Source organism: Aureobasidium namibiae (genome assembly GCF_000721765.1).
Source record: "Aureobasidium namibiae CBS 147.97 unplaced genomic scaffold scaffold_13, whole genome shotgun sequence".
In the NCBI taxonomy this organism is placed as follows: Eukaryota; Fungi; Ascomycota; class Dothideomycetes; order Dothideales; family Saccotheciaceae; genus Aureobasidium; species Aureobasidium namibiae.
Window position 1 is genome coordinate 604161 of NW_013581196.1, and position 14986 is coordinate 619146.

The following is a 14986-nucleotide window of genomic DNA, read 5'->3' on the forward strand; positions in this document are numbered from 1 at the left end:
ACGACTCCCAACGTTTCCGGAGCTCTGGACTGTGTGCCGTCAGTGGCTGCTGCGTGTGAGTGGTGGTAGGATTGGCTGTTCGTCCTCCGTGAGGTTCCCCCGATCTAGCTTGTGATGCGGGGTAGGCGCCGGGTCTGGCGTGATCTGGAGCCGCTAAGACCGACTTCCCGAAACCTTCTTTCAGCTCCTTGGATAAAAACCTGCCCTCTCGGTTCACAGTCGCTCCGAATCTTGCACATGCATCGTAATCACTAATTGACACGCCATAGCTCATGTTGATGTTAGCATTACTAGCTAATTCTCTGTCTGCTTTCTGGGCACTGTCGCCACGTGTAAACATCATGTGGGTATCATCGTGAAAACAAATCATCCAGCCTGCCTTTTTGCCCGTGCCCATCATACGCCGTAACCCTAATATCCATAGTCGCTTTCGTTCCTCAATTAAACACCCGATCCTACATGCAGTGTGTCCATTTCAACCTCCAGGGTCATAATCGACAGTCCGACGAAGCCCGCTTTGTCTCACTGCAGCCTTTAGATCGACTGCTGCGCTGGAGTCGAAGGGAGGTATTGGAGGATCAAATCATCATCGCCGTGCATACAGTCGGGTGATGGCTCCGGTGTGACGAGCCCATGTTGAACAGTTGTTTTTGGGCCAAAGACCAACCTGAGGCTTTCATCCTCGTCAACGATGAACGGCGTCAACGATGGCTGCTTGCTGTGCGCCATAACTCCTGAACCTGATAGAGCCGTGAGAGCTGCCTCAATAGCCACCGGTGCAGCGAGAGGATGGATCGACCATTCTAGCTTGGCAAGAACGATACGGTTCATCGTGCTGATCTGCTCAGTGCTGAAAATACCTCCGGCGACCGATCTTGACCAGTGGAATAGGTTTCTGGGCTGATCCTCTGTAAAGGATACTGCAACGCTCAGCGCCGACAGGATCACCAAAGCTCGTTGACAAGAAGCATCCGATTCTGGTCCATGCATTTGCTGAATCTTTGACTGCATGTGACCGGAAGCGAATGCAACCGGGTTGCTGTGCCAGCAGTGCATAGCTGCAACGGTTGGTTGAGATAAGATATTGTAAGCCAGAGCAACGGTTTCCATGGGCACTCGAGAACTGTTTAAAAACTGCGCGATCATTGACCGTAATGGTTTGATGGAGTTGCAACTTTCGCATGCAGTAATGTTGCATAAAATGTCTGCAGCAATGGTGACTGGAATTTTTGTCAGCTCACGTGCCTGTCAGTAATTGTTCTTTGGAAGACTTACATGAGGATGAGATGTCGGACATCGACGAGTCATATCTGCCGTGAAGGGTTTCTTCTCTCCACCAAGCTTCTTTCATCGTGGGCGAGGGTAGTTGAGATAGAGGTGAAAGACTGTCCAGGTAGGCATCCAGATCCGGCGAGGAGAGAGAGTCGCAGAAGCTCAGAGCTGGAGAAGACAGAGCCGACATTTTGTATGAATGGGAAATGCGTTGAGAGTCCAAATGAGCATGCTCTTCTAGGTGGGTCGATAGCGATATGTATATGTGGTGAGCCGGGACCAGGATAGAGAAGGTCGTCTGAGTTGGGAATGAGGTAACGTGAGGGAGAGAAAGATGAGAAACGGCGAGATATTATTTACCAGAGAAGGCACGGGGAACCTTTCTTTTTCCTTCGAAGCGGAGTGCCGGACTAGAGGTTCGAAGACTAACACAGGCAAGGTGCGAGACACGCAGGCCTGTGGTGTGGGGATAGTGGCGTGTGTTAGGATGAGAACACTTCTCAACGGCAATTGTGAGGCCGTTTCAAAGTGCTCAATGATGCCAAAGGGAGAAGCATACGTCTTTTGGAACGAAACGGCAGAGAGCCCGGTTCATGCCCGGGCTCACCGACTTTCGATGTCCTGCACCCACCGTGTTCGTAAGGGCTCGGCTTAACTCGAGAGATTGCGTATATCAAGAAGGCGCAGTACGGAGACGGGACGAGACGTCGCCGAGAGGCTCATGCGTCTCTTGGCGAATTGCAAAAGGGTCTGTTTCCAGAAGTGATGCTGCACAAGGGTAGCCAAAGAGTTGCACAGGCGCTCTCGTGTCGCAATTTTCTTGTTGATCGTATCATATGCGTCTTGCGCCAAGTTGGGTTGTATGTTTCGAGAGTCAGGGCTCAAGGTTCAACAAGGCCCGAGGCTGCCGAAAGTCTGATTTTCTTTGTGGCTGACTACGCTATTGGACGGCCTCTAAATCCCATTATCTCAAACGTTGTCTCTATTGAACTTCTAGTCAATTGAAGAGAAGCCTGACACTGCCGTCAGAGGCTTCTACGGTGTTCATAACTCGCCATGTGGTTGTCTTACTGGGCTGAACACCTTTACAACCCGGCAGATGTAAAACAGTTGGTCCTAGGGCGAGACAACGATATTGCACGGGCTTGCTATTCAAGACAGCCGGTGCTCGATCGGCAGTCTGGGTGTGCGATGCGGGGAAATGTCTTGATGATCTGCAGGAAGCTGCTGTGGTCAAGAGGTACCTTCCAGTTGTACCTCACCATCGCGAAGATGGATTTCACGAGGAAGTTGGATAACAAGATACAAGGTAGGTGCCATGTGTCGATTCGTCGAGGGGTCCTTCCCCGACGAAAGACGAACGCAGGGCTCGGCATAAACAATCTCTTGTTCGTTTACCTCACTTTTCGAGACCAACTCGACATCACCATACCTGCAGAAGGTCATCTCTCATCACAAGTTATCATTCGCACATCTGCAAACATCACCCCGCATCACGTAGAGTATCTCTATTGATCGTGGCGCACTCTTTTGATCATCCCATCATCGTCACCACCACCAATCATCCAAAAATGGCTTCCCACACTGCTTCTGACCAGGATCTGATCAACGAGCGTTCCGGCACCTCAGCTGGCGGCAGTAGCCCTGCCTCTGCTGGTTCCCCGACCTCTCCTGACATGGGTCCCGAGTACCACTCTCCTCAGTTCCATCCTCCTCACTCTCATGCCGACGTCGAGCAAGAGACCCGCGAGCACCACCAGCCTCACGTCCAGCGTCGTCTTACCAACAACTACGAGCAGGCTCTCAGAGACCGTGCTGCTGCCACTGGCAAGCAAGAGCACATTGACGCCATCAACGATGCCATCCGCAGTGACCCCAATGGCCCCGAAGTCGGTCCCGCCCTTCACCCTGGCAGACAGCCCAGCTTCAAGCTGAGCGACCAGAAGAGAGCCGCCATGGAGCACATCTTCAACAACGACCCCAGAGGTCCCGGCTACACCTCTTCCGCCTCCAAGAAGTAGCTTCAAGATCGTCCAGCGGAAGCTCCTGCATCTTATTTTCTGCACACATGGGCAGATGCTTCATCAACGCTACAATTCGTTCATTCAGTGCTCCAGCTTGGCCAGTCAATGTTGAAGAAAGCGACGAAGATGCATGGCCGTCATGCAAAACGAAAAGGCTCGATGGAAGAAGCTCTTGTTGACGATCTGGGCGATGGGAGCTCGTATGGCTGACGACGTTCATGGGCTTATGGAGTTCATGCTTTATGTCTTTATGGGAACGTTGCTGACGATGTTGATGACGACGACGACGACAAAAACCTGGGATGCGAAGGGCGTTTTCACTATTAGGTCCGGGAAGCACAACGGGCGTTAATCCTTTATCTGTACCGACCTGCGCTGCTTATCCACAAACCTTAATCTCAAGTCTTTGTTCCCCTGCTGATCGTGCTGATCGTTTTGCAACGTTTCCGGTTCACTGGAGTGCTTTTCGTGATGGATGTGACCATGGATATCCTGACGCATATTATAACCTGTATCTGTCAGAGAAGAGGAGAGACGCGAGACGCCTATGATCACAGCAAGTGGTTGTTAAATGAAGATCTCATGACATCGTCACAACAGGCGAAGTCGATGCAAACAAGAAGAGTGAGCGTTTGATCAAGAAACAAGATATCTACCGAGACTCGCATGTTCCGCTCTTCTTCTGCAAGACGTCTTCAAAGCCAGAAGCTTCAAGCAATCAAAAGATCAAGAGAGCGAGTCACGAAACGCAGAAGATGGCTTGCTCTCTCACTTCTCATCCACAGTCAAAACGTCTCGTCTCATCGCATCTTTTGCCGCAAAATTCTTTCTCGCCCAGCAGCCACAAAAGCGAGTCCCTGTCAAACTCCTGCCTTCCCATCGGTCGTGAGGTCAGGCTGTTTCGAGGGGTAGCCGAGGTCATCGAGGAAAGGCCTGCAGACTTGAAGTAAAATCCTTACCGCTGTATCCGAAGAACTTGAGCAACTGCTCTGTTGTTAGGCGATAGTATGGTCTCGATGTCGGTGACTCGTTAGCGAGGCAAACAGCTATGAGGAGCTTCGTGTCGTGTGTCGATGGTTATCGATGTTCATTTCATATCGATACCATATTTCAAGTCCTGCGATTGCCCGACGGGGGGCCTTACATCAGTCTCTTGTCGTTTCTTTATGCATGCATCTGCTCTGTTTTTTTGCTCAAGCCATCGATCTCTCCATCTCGCTTGTTCAAGAATTGCCAAGGGCATCAGAGCCTGTAGAAGGCTTCCTCTGCTTCTTGCTCGCGACAATATATGAATCCAAGCTCAATTCGGTCTTTGGTTTTTCTTTCTGCAATGCATGAGGCTGGGAGGAGGGTTTGGCATACCAGTCTACATCACTGAGCTGCAACTTTCTGCTTCTGGTGACATTACGTGAAGTTCCGGATTTATCGAGACGAGGTTGGTTGTAGGGCGACTGTGCATCTAGAGCAGCTGCGGGAACAGAAGAGGAAAAGTTAGCAGGTGTGGTAGATATGCCAGATCTAGGCTTTGTGTTTTCATTGTTGCGTGTGCAGGCGTAAGAGGATGTGATTGCAGATGGACGGGGATGAGGTGTACGAAGACTTAGACCATGGACAGTGTTGACATTGCCATGGCTGCTTGATTCATGTGTATTGGGTGCGTTTGCAACCACTGGATTGTTGGAATCCCTAGGTTGTAGTGATCGGTTCAAGGCGCCTTTGCCGACGAGAACCGTACGATTGGAGTTGGGCTGCATAATGTAGTGGAAGGATGATTCACCATCGTTGGAGTCGTCGTCGCGAAGGTCGTAATTGAGCACGAGGTTCTTGATGCGCTGCTGCTCTGCGCGAGCTTGCTCTTGTTGACTACGCATAGCGACCGCAAAGTTGGAGTCTGAAGGCAAGTCGATAGAGCGAGTCTGTGTAGGTTAGCAAATAGCCATCTTGCGGTCGTAAAGGGCTGAGTAAGTAATCTTGCCTGTGGTTTGTTTCCTCTTCTGCTGAGCAGTGCGAACTTCATCGTATTCGAAGGAGGTTCGATTGGCTGGCTTGGTTCACTGTTAGTAGCAGTAGCGGTCTTACGCATTGGCAAGGGAACGTCGAAGACAGGCTTGCGATCGAACTTGCGAGACTCAACACTGTCTGCCATCATCTTGGCCAGCTCTCGATCGAACTCGGCGTCTGCCTCAGGATCACGCTGGTCTTCAGGACGTGTCACGACGATGTGCTCTTCCTCGTCTTCGGTACCTTCCTCGGGAGTCTCGCCAGCGCCCTCATCGTCACTAGGCTCTGCGGCTTCGTCTCCAGATGACTTGTCGTCGTCGCCGTCATCGTTGTTGACATCGTCAATACCGCGGTTGTCTTCCTCGTCCTCTTCCTCTTGTTCTTCTTGCTGCTTGTTGGCCCCAGTCGTTTGGTAGTTGTGTTTAACAGCATCGCTAAAGACTTGCTGTGCTTCTTCAAAGGTAGCAGCAATCTTCCACTGTGATCTGAGCAGAGCAAACATGTCCTGGACCACAAACTCGACATCCATAGGCATCGGCTCCTTGGTATGAATATAGTACTGGAAGAAGGACAAGAAAAAGTCGAGCTTCTTCTTCACTGCACCCTTGTCAAAGTACATGCCGCAGGTTTCGAGGAGGCTAGCCACGAGTCTGATGCGGAAATAGTCATCTGGCAAATCAAGAACATTGTATGAGCCTGGACGAGCAAATCCGCCCGGATGACCGCAGTTTACAATGTGGTAGAGTGTGTCGAAGATGAGTGCAGAATCGACCAGGCGGTAGACATACAGCTCACCAAGATACTTGACTTCGGCGATGCGCTTCTGATTTTGTTTGAAGTCGTTGGTCTCAAGTCCGACGGTAATTTGCTCGAGTATGTCGTCCAGTACAGAGACAGTGAAGCTCTGATGATAACGATGCAGTGCTCCAAGGATGACAGCCAAGAGATGAATGTTACTGTACTTGATCTTGCCAGGCTTTGTGAAAATCTTGCGAAGGAGCTCCGGAACCTCTGGCTCCTCCCAATGCAGCTTTCGAATCTGCTTGATGACCTTCTCGAGGGATCGTTTGGACAGATCCAGGTAGATAAGCTTACGAACGTACAGCTCTAGAGGCGTGCGCTCCTTCTGTTGAATGGCTGCACGCTCAGGTGGGTTGACATAGTACATGGCGTTCTCGATAAGCATGCGCTCTTGCTGTCCAAGATGCTGAGCACCCTTCTTGCGCTGCAGTGTCTCGAGGAAAGAAGCCATTCTGGGCGAAGTGTCTGGATTGCGAAGAAGGTAGCGACCGCAGTTCTCGAGAAGATTTGAAATGATCTCGATGTTCATGCGTGAAAAGTCGTCCAGGCTGACCTTCAGACAATGGAAGATGACATGCTCAGGGACAACGCCAAACTTGGTAAGCTCGGCAATGTATCTGATGTTAATCATACGGACTTGTCCGAGAAAATCTTTTGACTTGCGGCGTTGCAGACTTCTGAATTCTTCATCGAGATAAGCGATCAATGCCTGCGGAACATCGATCAAGTGCTTTCCAAGAGTAGCGACAAGGCGTGAGTAAAGAGGTAATAGATCGGTTCTGCCTTTGGGGATGTCCTGGATAGCTCTGACCAAGCGGTTTCGGGATGCCTTGGAGTTTAAGAAGCAGAAGTCGATGGCGAATTGATCGACTTGGTCTTTGTTGGTCAAGTCGACGAGTTGGGCAAGCAGAGCGTCAACGTGTGCACCAACGGTCTTGTTGGCAATCGCGGTCGACTGGTCATCGCCCTCTGCTGCCTTGGACTCTGCAGGCTCGATTTTGTCCTTGACTTCTAATGCCTCGTCATTTCTCTTGCCAACCTGATCATCACCCTCAGGTTTCTTTTTCTTGCCATCCTCGAGTAAGATGCCAGGAACTCTGTCTTTGAGATCGATCAAGTTCTCGTAAAAGCGTCTCTCTTCTTCGTCTTCCCAGATCCCGGCACCGTCGCCTTGGCCGCGTAGATATTCGCCAGTCTTGACCAAGCCGATACCACCATCTCCGCCAGCATTGTCAGATTCCTTCTCGGACAGATCTGGCATTTCGGCACCAAGTGCATCCGCCAGGACCTGAGCGTTCGAGACCAGCTTTTCATGAGACTTTGTCTGTTTCTCGAAATTGTTTTGGCGGTCTTCGAAGACTTCTCCGGATTTGACGTATGCTTCAGCGTTGCGGCGGCCTTGGGCACTAATATGCTTCTGGTCGCGCAGAATATGTGCCTTGACGTCCTGGAAGTAGCGGTTGAGAATGTTCTTGAAGCGCTGTTGCAAGTCGGGAGCGCACAGTGGAGGGTCCTGGGTACTGTTCGGGTCACTGTCCATTTCGTCTGCGGCACCGTTGGTAGTGGTTGAGCCATCCTCAGCAACAGTTTTGCGGCCGTCCTGTGTGGGCTTGGACGCCAGAATGTCCCAAGCGAAACTCTTGACAAAGATGACAACCAGCGGTAGATTCACATGCTCGCGGTCATAGCCCAGCATATCCTTGAGCACTTCCAGAGGGAAAGGTTCCGGATCTGCAGAATCGGATCGGGTAGGTTTGGTCTTGGGCACAGCATCCACAGGCTTTCCCGACTCTTTCAGCTTGTTGGCTTCTTCCGGGCGAGCAATGTCTTCCAGACTACGCAAGACACCGACCAGCCACAGTTCGGTAGCCACACGCAGAAGAATGCGCTGCCTCGAGATTCGCTCCTTCTCTTCTCTTTCCCGTACGTCTTGGGCCAAGGCCTTCAACTGAGCTCTATCAGGTGTAGCCAGACCACGGCCGACAAACCAGCCAAGCATCTTGGTAAACTCATCAGGACCAAAGCGTTGGTGGAGAGCCGAGACGATCTCGACACCAGCAGCGATTTCTCCGGGAGTCTTTACTTTGGTGAGGCCTTCGAAGCAGGCGGAGATGATCTCGGAGAGGTATTTGTGCAGCGAGAGGGTGCAGATTTCCTGCAGAAAGACGGACTGGCCGGCGGCGTTGATGGCGGTTCGAAGACGCTTGATGAAGGCCGTGTTCTTCTTCATGGACGAGTCGAGCGAGCCCTGTACGGGGAGGACGTTTGCTTCACCAGCCCATGCCCGCTGGTTGAGGTCGCGCAGCTCGCCTGCAATTCATTATCAGCCATGTATACTTTCCTGTCGAGCTTGGTCTCCGGCGTACGCTTCCTCTGTCTTTCCATCGCGTCGCCTTTCTTCAGCGATGAGGCGCGATGACTGTCAGAATTGAGGTGGTGATGTAGCGAAGTTCCAGCATCTGGCTACTGCTCATGAGTGTTTGCTGGTCAATGAGATCGCGAATTGCTTTGGCGATGATGCCGGACCGGCGTGTTGGCGCTTTCCTCCGATACATCGGCGATACGCGAAGCTTATATCCGAGACTGTCCCCTGTCCCCACCCTGAGTCACATTGAGTGAGGACAGTAACCACGGAGCACATGCATCCTTTAATTTTGATAGAGGGTAGCTGTAGGCAATGATGGATACAGATGCAATTGCATTTCTACGACTGTGAAAGCTTCATGATACTGATAGTCGCATGGCAACGATAGAAAAGCCATGCCATCCAGAACGCCATGCTCGTAATTCTACCAGAGGATACCTCCTTTTCCCCAATAACGCCTGCTCCCTTTGTTTCACATCCCTCTCGGTCCTGAGACTAAGCCAGGTAGCCAAGCTCATCACCTTCCAAGCGCTCGAGGTACTCCTTCTCCAGGAGGATGTCGATACATTTCTTGATATCGGGGACCTTGGGCACGAATCTGTTCTTGATCTGCGAGATGACCTCGGCGACCAGTTGTGTGTGCTTCATCGTCTTGCGAGACTTCATGATGCGGACAATAGCAGACTGTCGATTTTGTTAGCATACTGCATAGAACAGAGAATACACTATAACAACTTACCTGCATGAGCATCTTTCTGTCCTCCTCGATAGTCTTGTGCGTCTCTTCGACTTCCTGCTTCTGCTCCGACTTGATGGCGATGTTGAGATTGACCTTCAGCTTTTTGTTCTTGAAGCCGTGGTTGAGAGTGTAGGTAGTGCCACTTGCTTGGCCAGCACCTTCGGGCTTGGCTGTAAGCACTCTTGCCTTGAGCATGATGGCCACCGAGGGATCGAGAGTGTCCTTATTGAGTTTGGTGGCTTCGGCAATCTCGTCATAGGACACTGTCTCGCTGTCGTTGAAGAGTAGCAAGATTGCCATCTGATATGTCGATACCTGGAAGGTGTATGGAACCTTGTTCATCCTAACGTAGTTGGCTCTGATCTCGCCCTTGCAAAGATGCCAAAGCCAAGTGAGCTTACGGCCACCGTGTTTGCTCAAGTAGTAACTTTGGAAGCGCTCATACGTGCGTGCAATGTCCTGTGGAGGTGTGAAGGGTGTGCTTGATGGTTGCAGTGGCCAGAAACCGGTACCGAGTACGTTGTAGTAGGAGTCGATGATAGCCTTACGGTCAGTCTCCTCGAGGTTCTCTTTGCACCATTCGTCGTATGATGTGTTGAGATCCTTGGAGGTCTGCATGTCCTGAAACATACGTTGGAGCTTGTTGGTGTACTCGAAACCACTTGCATCTTTCAACTTGGAGATCATGCTGGTCTCAGCGTCACCGGAAGCAGATGTGCCTTGGACCAGACGCTTGGCCAGGGTCTTCGAGTAGAACTTGTTGAAGACATCCTTGTCCTCGATGTACTTGAAGACGGTCATGACCTGGTTGAGTTGTTGCTCCATGTCGTCTTCCTCGGTGCTTTTGGTCGATTTCTTCAACAAAGTATCGGCGTGCTTGGACAGAAGCTCAGGGGAACGAGTCGAGCCGTTCTTACAGATGGCGTTGCGGTTGACATAGTTGCGGCAAGCATTGTCGAGACTACGCACAAACTCGGACTCGCCGTTGAAAGCAGTCTGCACGAGATCTGAGTACTTGGTGTGAACTTCAAGCAGAGCATCCACGTAAGTCTTGGGGTCGACAGAGCTTTCTGTAGCAGAGGCGACCTTGTCGACAGCAGTGTTACCAGCCCTGAGGACGTGAGCCTCAAACTTGCTACGCAAAGGATCCAGACCGTCCGGAATGCGGGCCAGTAGCTTGTACATGCGAGTCATGTCTTCGACTCTGTCATTGTCGAGCAGAACCTGGAACTCGTCGCGCAGAATGGCACAGTGATCGGTAATCAGGGCCTTCTCGCAGGTCTTCATCAAGGGAGTCATGATCTCGTTGAGCAGATATAGAGGGACGCGCTCTTTCTCTTCCTCAAGACGTTGTTCAGCCTTCTTCATGTATTCGACAACGGTGTTCTCGGCGAGGAACTGGCGGGACTCTTGGGCGTAGTACTTCTCGGTGGCGTCAAGGTAGGGCTTCTCGAAGTAGATGCGATACACATCGAGGGTCGACTTTGTGCTGTCCTGCTCGTCAATGCCCAACGAGACGAACGAATCAACGACGCTTTTGATCTGGCTTTGCTCGATGGTCTCGCCGTTGCGCTGCTTCTCGACCAGGTGCAAGACGGCGTCCATGACGGCGTTCTGGGTGGTGCCGAACATGTCTTCCTTCCATCTGACCAAGTGCAAGGTGTATATGTCGTAGATGTCCTTTTTGCCCTCATCGATCTCGCGCTTAACCCAATGTCTGTTGAGGTAACGGAAGAGATGGTTGTTGTAGGTGCCGGCGGTGGTGTACCTGTTCCACTCCTTAATGTAGAAGGTCAGGAGAGCTTCGTCTGAGTGCTTGACCATCTCTGCATGGACACTAGCCAGGTGAGTTTTGAGGTAGTCATTTAGGCGTTTGTAAAGATCTTCTCCAAGTAGGTGTGCTGTGTCTGAGTTAGCTTGCTGGATCGTATAGGCAGCTAGGGTGGTGTTTGGACTGACCTCCACGATGCGTGGCGTTGAGGTTTGTGGATTGGCCGACGGCCTTCTGAGCTGTGCAAAAGTTGTGGATGGCCGTGTACAGACTCATGTATGTCTTGAGATCGATGCCATCACGCAGGTGGTTCATGATCTTCTCGACACCTATGGCAAGGAAGTCCCATGTTCCCTGGATGTCGTCCTTGCCTGGCAGAACGGGCATAGCAGTGGCATTCTTTGCCATGATTGCGGTATGGCGGGTTTGAGCACGCGGGCGATTGTGAAGATGCGCGTCTTGAAATGAGACTGTGTTGAGGGAAAGTGGCGACGAGGAAGGATGGATGTGTTGATATTCAAGACCCAGGTGACGGGCTCACGATACCAAGCCTGAAGTGATTGTCGTAAGGTGGTAGGTGATGGAGGGGTCGAAGTGAACGCGGAATTGCCAGGCCGATGTCCAGGGCCGTATGTCATAGCGACACCGAGCGATTGCTGCTGCCTCGGATGTAGCCGAGACCTGGAGGAAACGCCGTGGCTGCCTGATGAGCCAGGAAGCGCGTTTCACTTCCAACCGGTGTGACAACTTACAAGTGAAAGATTTAATGAACGTCTCCTTCCATCTTGACCTGTGTAGTGGATTTCAGTAGGCCAAAAGGGGCGGTCGCTCTTCGCAAGCAACCTGGCACAGTAACCCACACTCCCCGAAGGACGCATGTTCGTTCGAATCGAATCGAATGATGCTGCGTACTGCACCAGATACCACCATACCGTCAAGTCGGCACTAAAGCATCAAGGAAGTATCAGATACTCAGACCTCACTCGCAGGTCCCCCTTCACCATACACCGGATCCTTCTCAAACCATCCCAACTTCTCAATCCCCTTAATCTTGCTTTCCTCTCCCTTTTTTCCATAACACATGTCCCAGCTCAATCCTCTCGGATACGATCCTACCATCTCGAAGCCTCCTTTGATGTCTTCCAACAACCTGTGAGCAACCCCTGCAGGCACAACAACAACATCACCTTGCTTGAGCGTTTCCTCTACACGGTCCGGGTTGTCTTCATGGCCGAAACATAGTTTGGCTTCTCCGTGGCAGATGGCGAGAACTTCGTGGGAGGTGCTGTGGAAGTGGGAGGTCGAGTACATCTGCAGTCAACGCTAGGTCAGAACGCCTGTGGTTTCTGTTTCTACGTAAGTGTGTAGGAGGGAGGGAGGGACTTACAGTGTATCTCCATGCGGGATCCACCACGCCCACCTTACTCAAGTGTTCTTCGATTTGGCTGGCACTCGTCTTTGCCTTGAATGCATTTCGATACAGTAGCAGAGGTTTGTTCTGGATGGATGTGTTTGGCGTCAAGCCATGTGCAGGGATGTGATGTTTGGCAACTTTGAGATCTTTGAGTGGGGTGAGGATGCTTGATGTGGTCATGACTGATTTTGCAAGCTTTTGGATCGTTGGTCTCATTGAAGAGTTGATACAGATGCTTTGCTTTGCTTGCTGTCACTGTTCCAATGTGAACCGCTGGGCGATTTGAGCATACGTCACTATTCGTTATCGTTAGGGTATCATCTTGTGGGGTGAGGCTCAACTTGTCACTTTGAGTGGCGCTCAAACAAGCGGTGCAAGCACAGAGACGAAACATAAAAAAGTCGGATAATCAATTGTGATTTCTTGCAATGAAATGAGAACGCTTGAATCCTATCCCCATATTCCCTTTGCAACACTGGTTCCCGCCCAATTGACCAAAAGCCCTCTTTACCCTACCACCTATCCTTTGTGTTAGAGAGGAGGGGGAATACATATATAAGACACCATTCCACCCAAAGAAAAATCGCTAAAACTCCACAAAAGATATAAGAATGTCAAAGAAGGGGAAGAAGTCACGAGTATTTGGCTATCTAGTTGCCATCATTTCGAGACTCGCTCGCTTGTACGTCTCCAACCGCAGCTTCATAAGAAGGAATGGGTGGGTCGTGAGGTAGTAGATACGAACGCTCCGAATGCAGACTCTGCCTCGGTGTCGAGAACTGGTTCTCCTCATCGGGGCTTTCGTACTCTGGCGGAGGAGCATCCGAGTGCGAGGGCATGGTGAGGGGGTCTTCTTCAGACACGTGACCAGCTGCTGTGTAGCTCGTACCTTCACCTATATCTTCCCGTGACTCGTTGAGACTAAGCTGAGCAAGTGAAATTTCGGTGGGTGATCGTCGAGGGCCGGGGCTGGTTGCAGGTCTCCCGAGGCGGACGGAGGCGCTATGTGTGCGACCATGAATATATGCTTGGCCCTCACGAACACCTTCCCTACCGCCTTCGAGTAGGATGCTGCCTTGTTCGCTACCATATGGCGGTGGTGGTGCAAGACTGCCAGTCATGGGAGCAAGACCCCACTTTTTAACATTGGCCTCGATGAAGACGAAGCCCATCTGGCCAAAATTGACTTGGATGTTGCAGGGGCCGTTGGCGCCGACGGTCGGAAAGAGATTTTGTGATTTGAGACCATGAGCGATATCTTCCAGCTTTTTTCCGTTGCGGGTGAAGAAGACGGTTCCAGTACGAGGTCTGTAGCCGACTCCGACAACATCTCCCTGCTCGTATGAAGGTGCATAGTTGGTGCCGGAGAAAGGCTGGTTGTATCTCCGTTGGCCAGAGGAAGTGTAAGCTACCGAGTACTTGTGCATACCTGTGCGAATTAGCGAAGGATTCAGAGTAGGTAGAGTATTCGCGGCATACCAGGGAGTCGGAAAAGCGGGTAGGGTTTTGTGGTCATGCCAATGCTTATCAGAGTGTTGTCAGGCTTGTCGAAGATTTTTGCTTCCCAGTAGTAGACCTCGTTCTGTTTGGGCACAGGCAGATTGCTCTGGACGCTGCACTCGGCATCGAAGAACTCGATCTCGGTACGACCCTCGACAAAGCAGTTTGCGATTTCTAGTTCCGGCTCAAACTCCCAAGCTTGTACACCCTTCTCTTGAATTGCCAGGAATTGCGAAAGCGAAATGTCGGTTTGTACTGACTCCGGAGGATTGGCCGTGACGTAAGCTATAAGAAAGGAGGTTAGTGATGGTTGTAGGAGAGTGGGTATGCGGTTGTTCACCCTTGGCGCGGAGGTACTCGGCACGCTGCAGGTCATCCATGTCCTCCAAAGCATCCTCCTCTTCACGCAAGAAAGCTTGCTCGTCGTCGTATTCTCCAGGTCTACCGATACTGTCGAGGAAAATGCGTCCGCGATTGGTGTAGCGGAAGAAGTAGATGAATGCCAGAATGATGGCGACAAAGGCGGCGGATCCAAAGGCCGACAGCATGCCGATGAGGATGCCTTTGCCCGTCGAACTCAGCCCCATGCCATTCGCGTGTGCATTCTCTGATTTCCAGGAGATTGTGCTGTAGTGGGAGCCGACGGTCCATGGCTTGCCGTCGACCATGATGGCACGCGTCGAGGCGGGTTGGAGATATGACGTCGACATTGTTCGCGGAATAGACGGATTGGGGGATGCCATGTTGTGTGGTGACTATCGCCGCACTCGCGCTGTGGCGATGGGCCTGGTTGAAAGTCTGTGCAAGGAGTTGAACTCTTGGAGGCCTCGTAGCGGAGAGGCGGCGAGCGGTACAAGTCCGAGTGGGGAAGAGACGGTTGGAGGTCAAGCCTATACAAGAGCAATAATTCCGCTATGCCCAAGATCAAATATCGCAAACAAAAGTCCCGTGTGCCTTGGAGATGTGTGATAGCTGGGGTTCGAGGTAATTAGAATCAAGAAGTTGGTTTCACCTGCAACATGGAGGGCATGTGTAATGTCGTCGACGGTTCAGCTTGGCACGCTCCTACGACGACTTGATCTAGACCTTGTTTGGCCTG

General features: G+C 51.5%; 6 protein-coding genes across 6 annotated transcripts; 1 reads left to right on the forward strand and 5 right to left on the reverse strand.

Moving 5' to 3' along the window:
* Positions 1–534: 534 nt before the first annotated feature.
* On the reverse strand, positions 535–1462 carry M436DRAFT_51188 (uncharacterized protein; the record flags this gene model as incomplete). The annotated part of the gene is made up of 2 exons (XM_013570018.1): positions 535–1220; positions 1276–1462. 2 exons carry the CDS (start codon positions 1460–1462, stop codon positions 535–537), a joined length of 873 nt encoding a protein of 290 aa, XP_013425472.1.
* A 1381-nt stretch (positions 1463–2843) lies between these two features.
* On the forward strand, positions 2844–3293 carry M436DRAFT_74510 (uncharacterized protein; the record flags this gene model as incomplete). The annotated part of the gene is made up of 1 exon (XM_013570244.1): positions 2844–3293. The coding sequence occupies one exon, from the start codon at positions 2844–2846 to the stop codon at positions 3291–3293; it is 450 nt and encodes a 149-aa protein (XP_013425698.1).
* Positions 3294–4519: 1226 nt separating this feature from the next.
* M436DRAFT_65575 (nonsense-mediated mRNA decay factor) lies at positions 4520–8483 on the reverse strand (the record flags this gene model as incomplete). Its single annotated transcript, XM_013570144.1, has 3 exons — positions 4520–5187; positions 5376–8408; positions 8465–8483. The coding sequence occupies 3 exons, from the start codon at positions 8481–8483 to the stop codon at positions 4520–4522; spliced, it is 3720 nt and encodes a 1239-aa protein (XP_013425598.1).
* Positions 8484–8958: 475 nt separating this feature from the next.
* Positions 8959–11360, reverse strand: M436DRAFT_74512 (Cullin-domain-containing protein; the record flags this gene model as incomplete). Its single annotated transcript, XM_013570245.1, has 3 exons — positions 8959–9147; positions 9203–11103; positions 11162–11360. 3 exons carry the CDS (start codon positions 11358–11360, stop codon positions 8959–8961), a joined length of 2289 nt encoding a protein of 762 aa, XP_013425699.1.
* Positions 11361–11945: 585 nt separating this feature from the next.
* Positions 11946–12567, reverse strand: M436DRAFT_83728 (uncharacterized protein; the record flags this gene model as incomplete). The annotated part of the gene is made up of 2 exons (XM_013570246.1): positions 11946–12284; positions 12361–12567. The coding sequence occupies 2 exons, from the start codon at positions 12565–12567 to the stop codon at positions 11946–11948; spliced, it is 546 nt and encodes a 181-aa protein (XP_013425700.1).
* A 470-nt stretch (positions 12568–13037) lies between these two features.
* On the reverse strand, positions 13038–14630 carry M436DRAFT_83729 (SPRY-domain-containing protein; the record flags this gene model as incomplete). Its single annotated transcript, XM_013570247.1, has 3 exons — positions 13038–13816; positions 13867–14172; positions 14228–14630. The coding sequence occupies 3 exons, from the start codon at positions 14628–14630 to the stop codon at positions 13038–13040; spliced, it is 1488 nt and encodes a 495-aa protein (XP_013425701.1).
* Between the last annotated feature and the right edge of the window lie 356 nt (positions 14631–14986).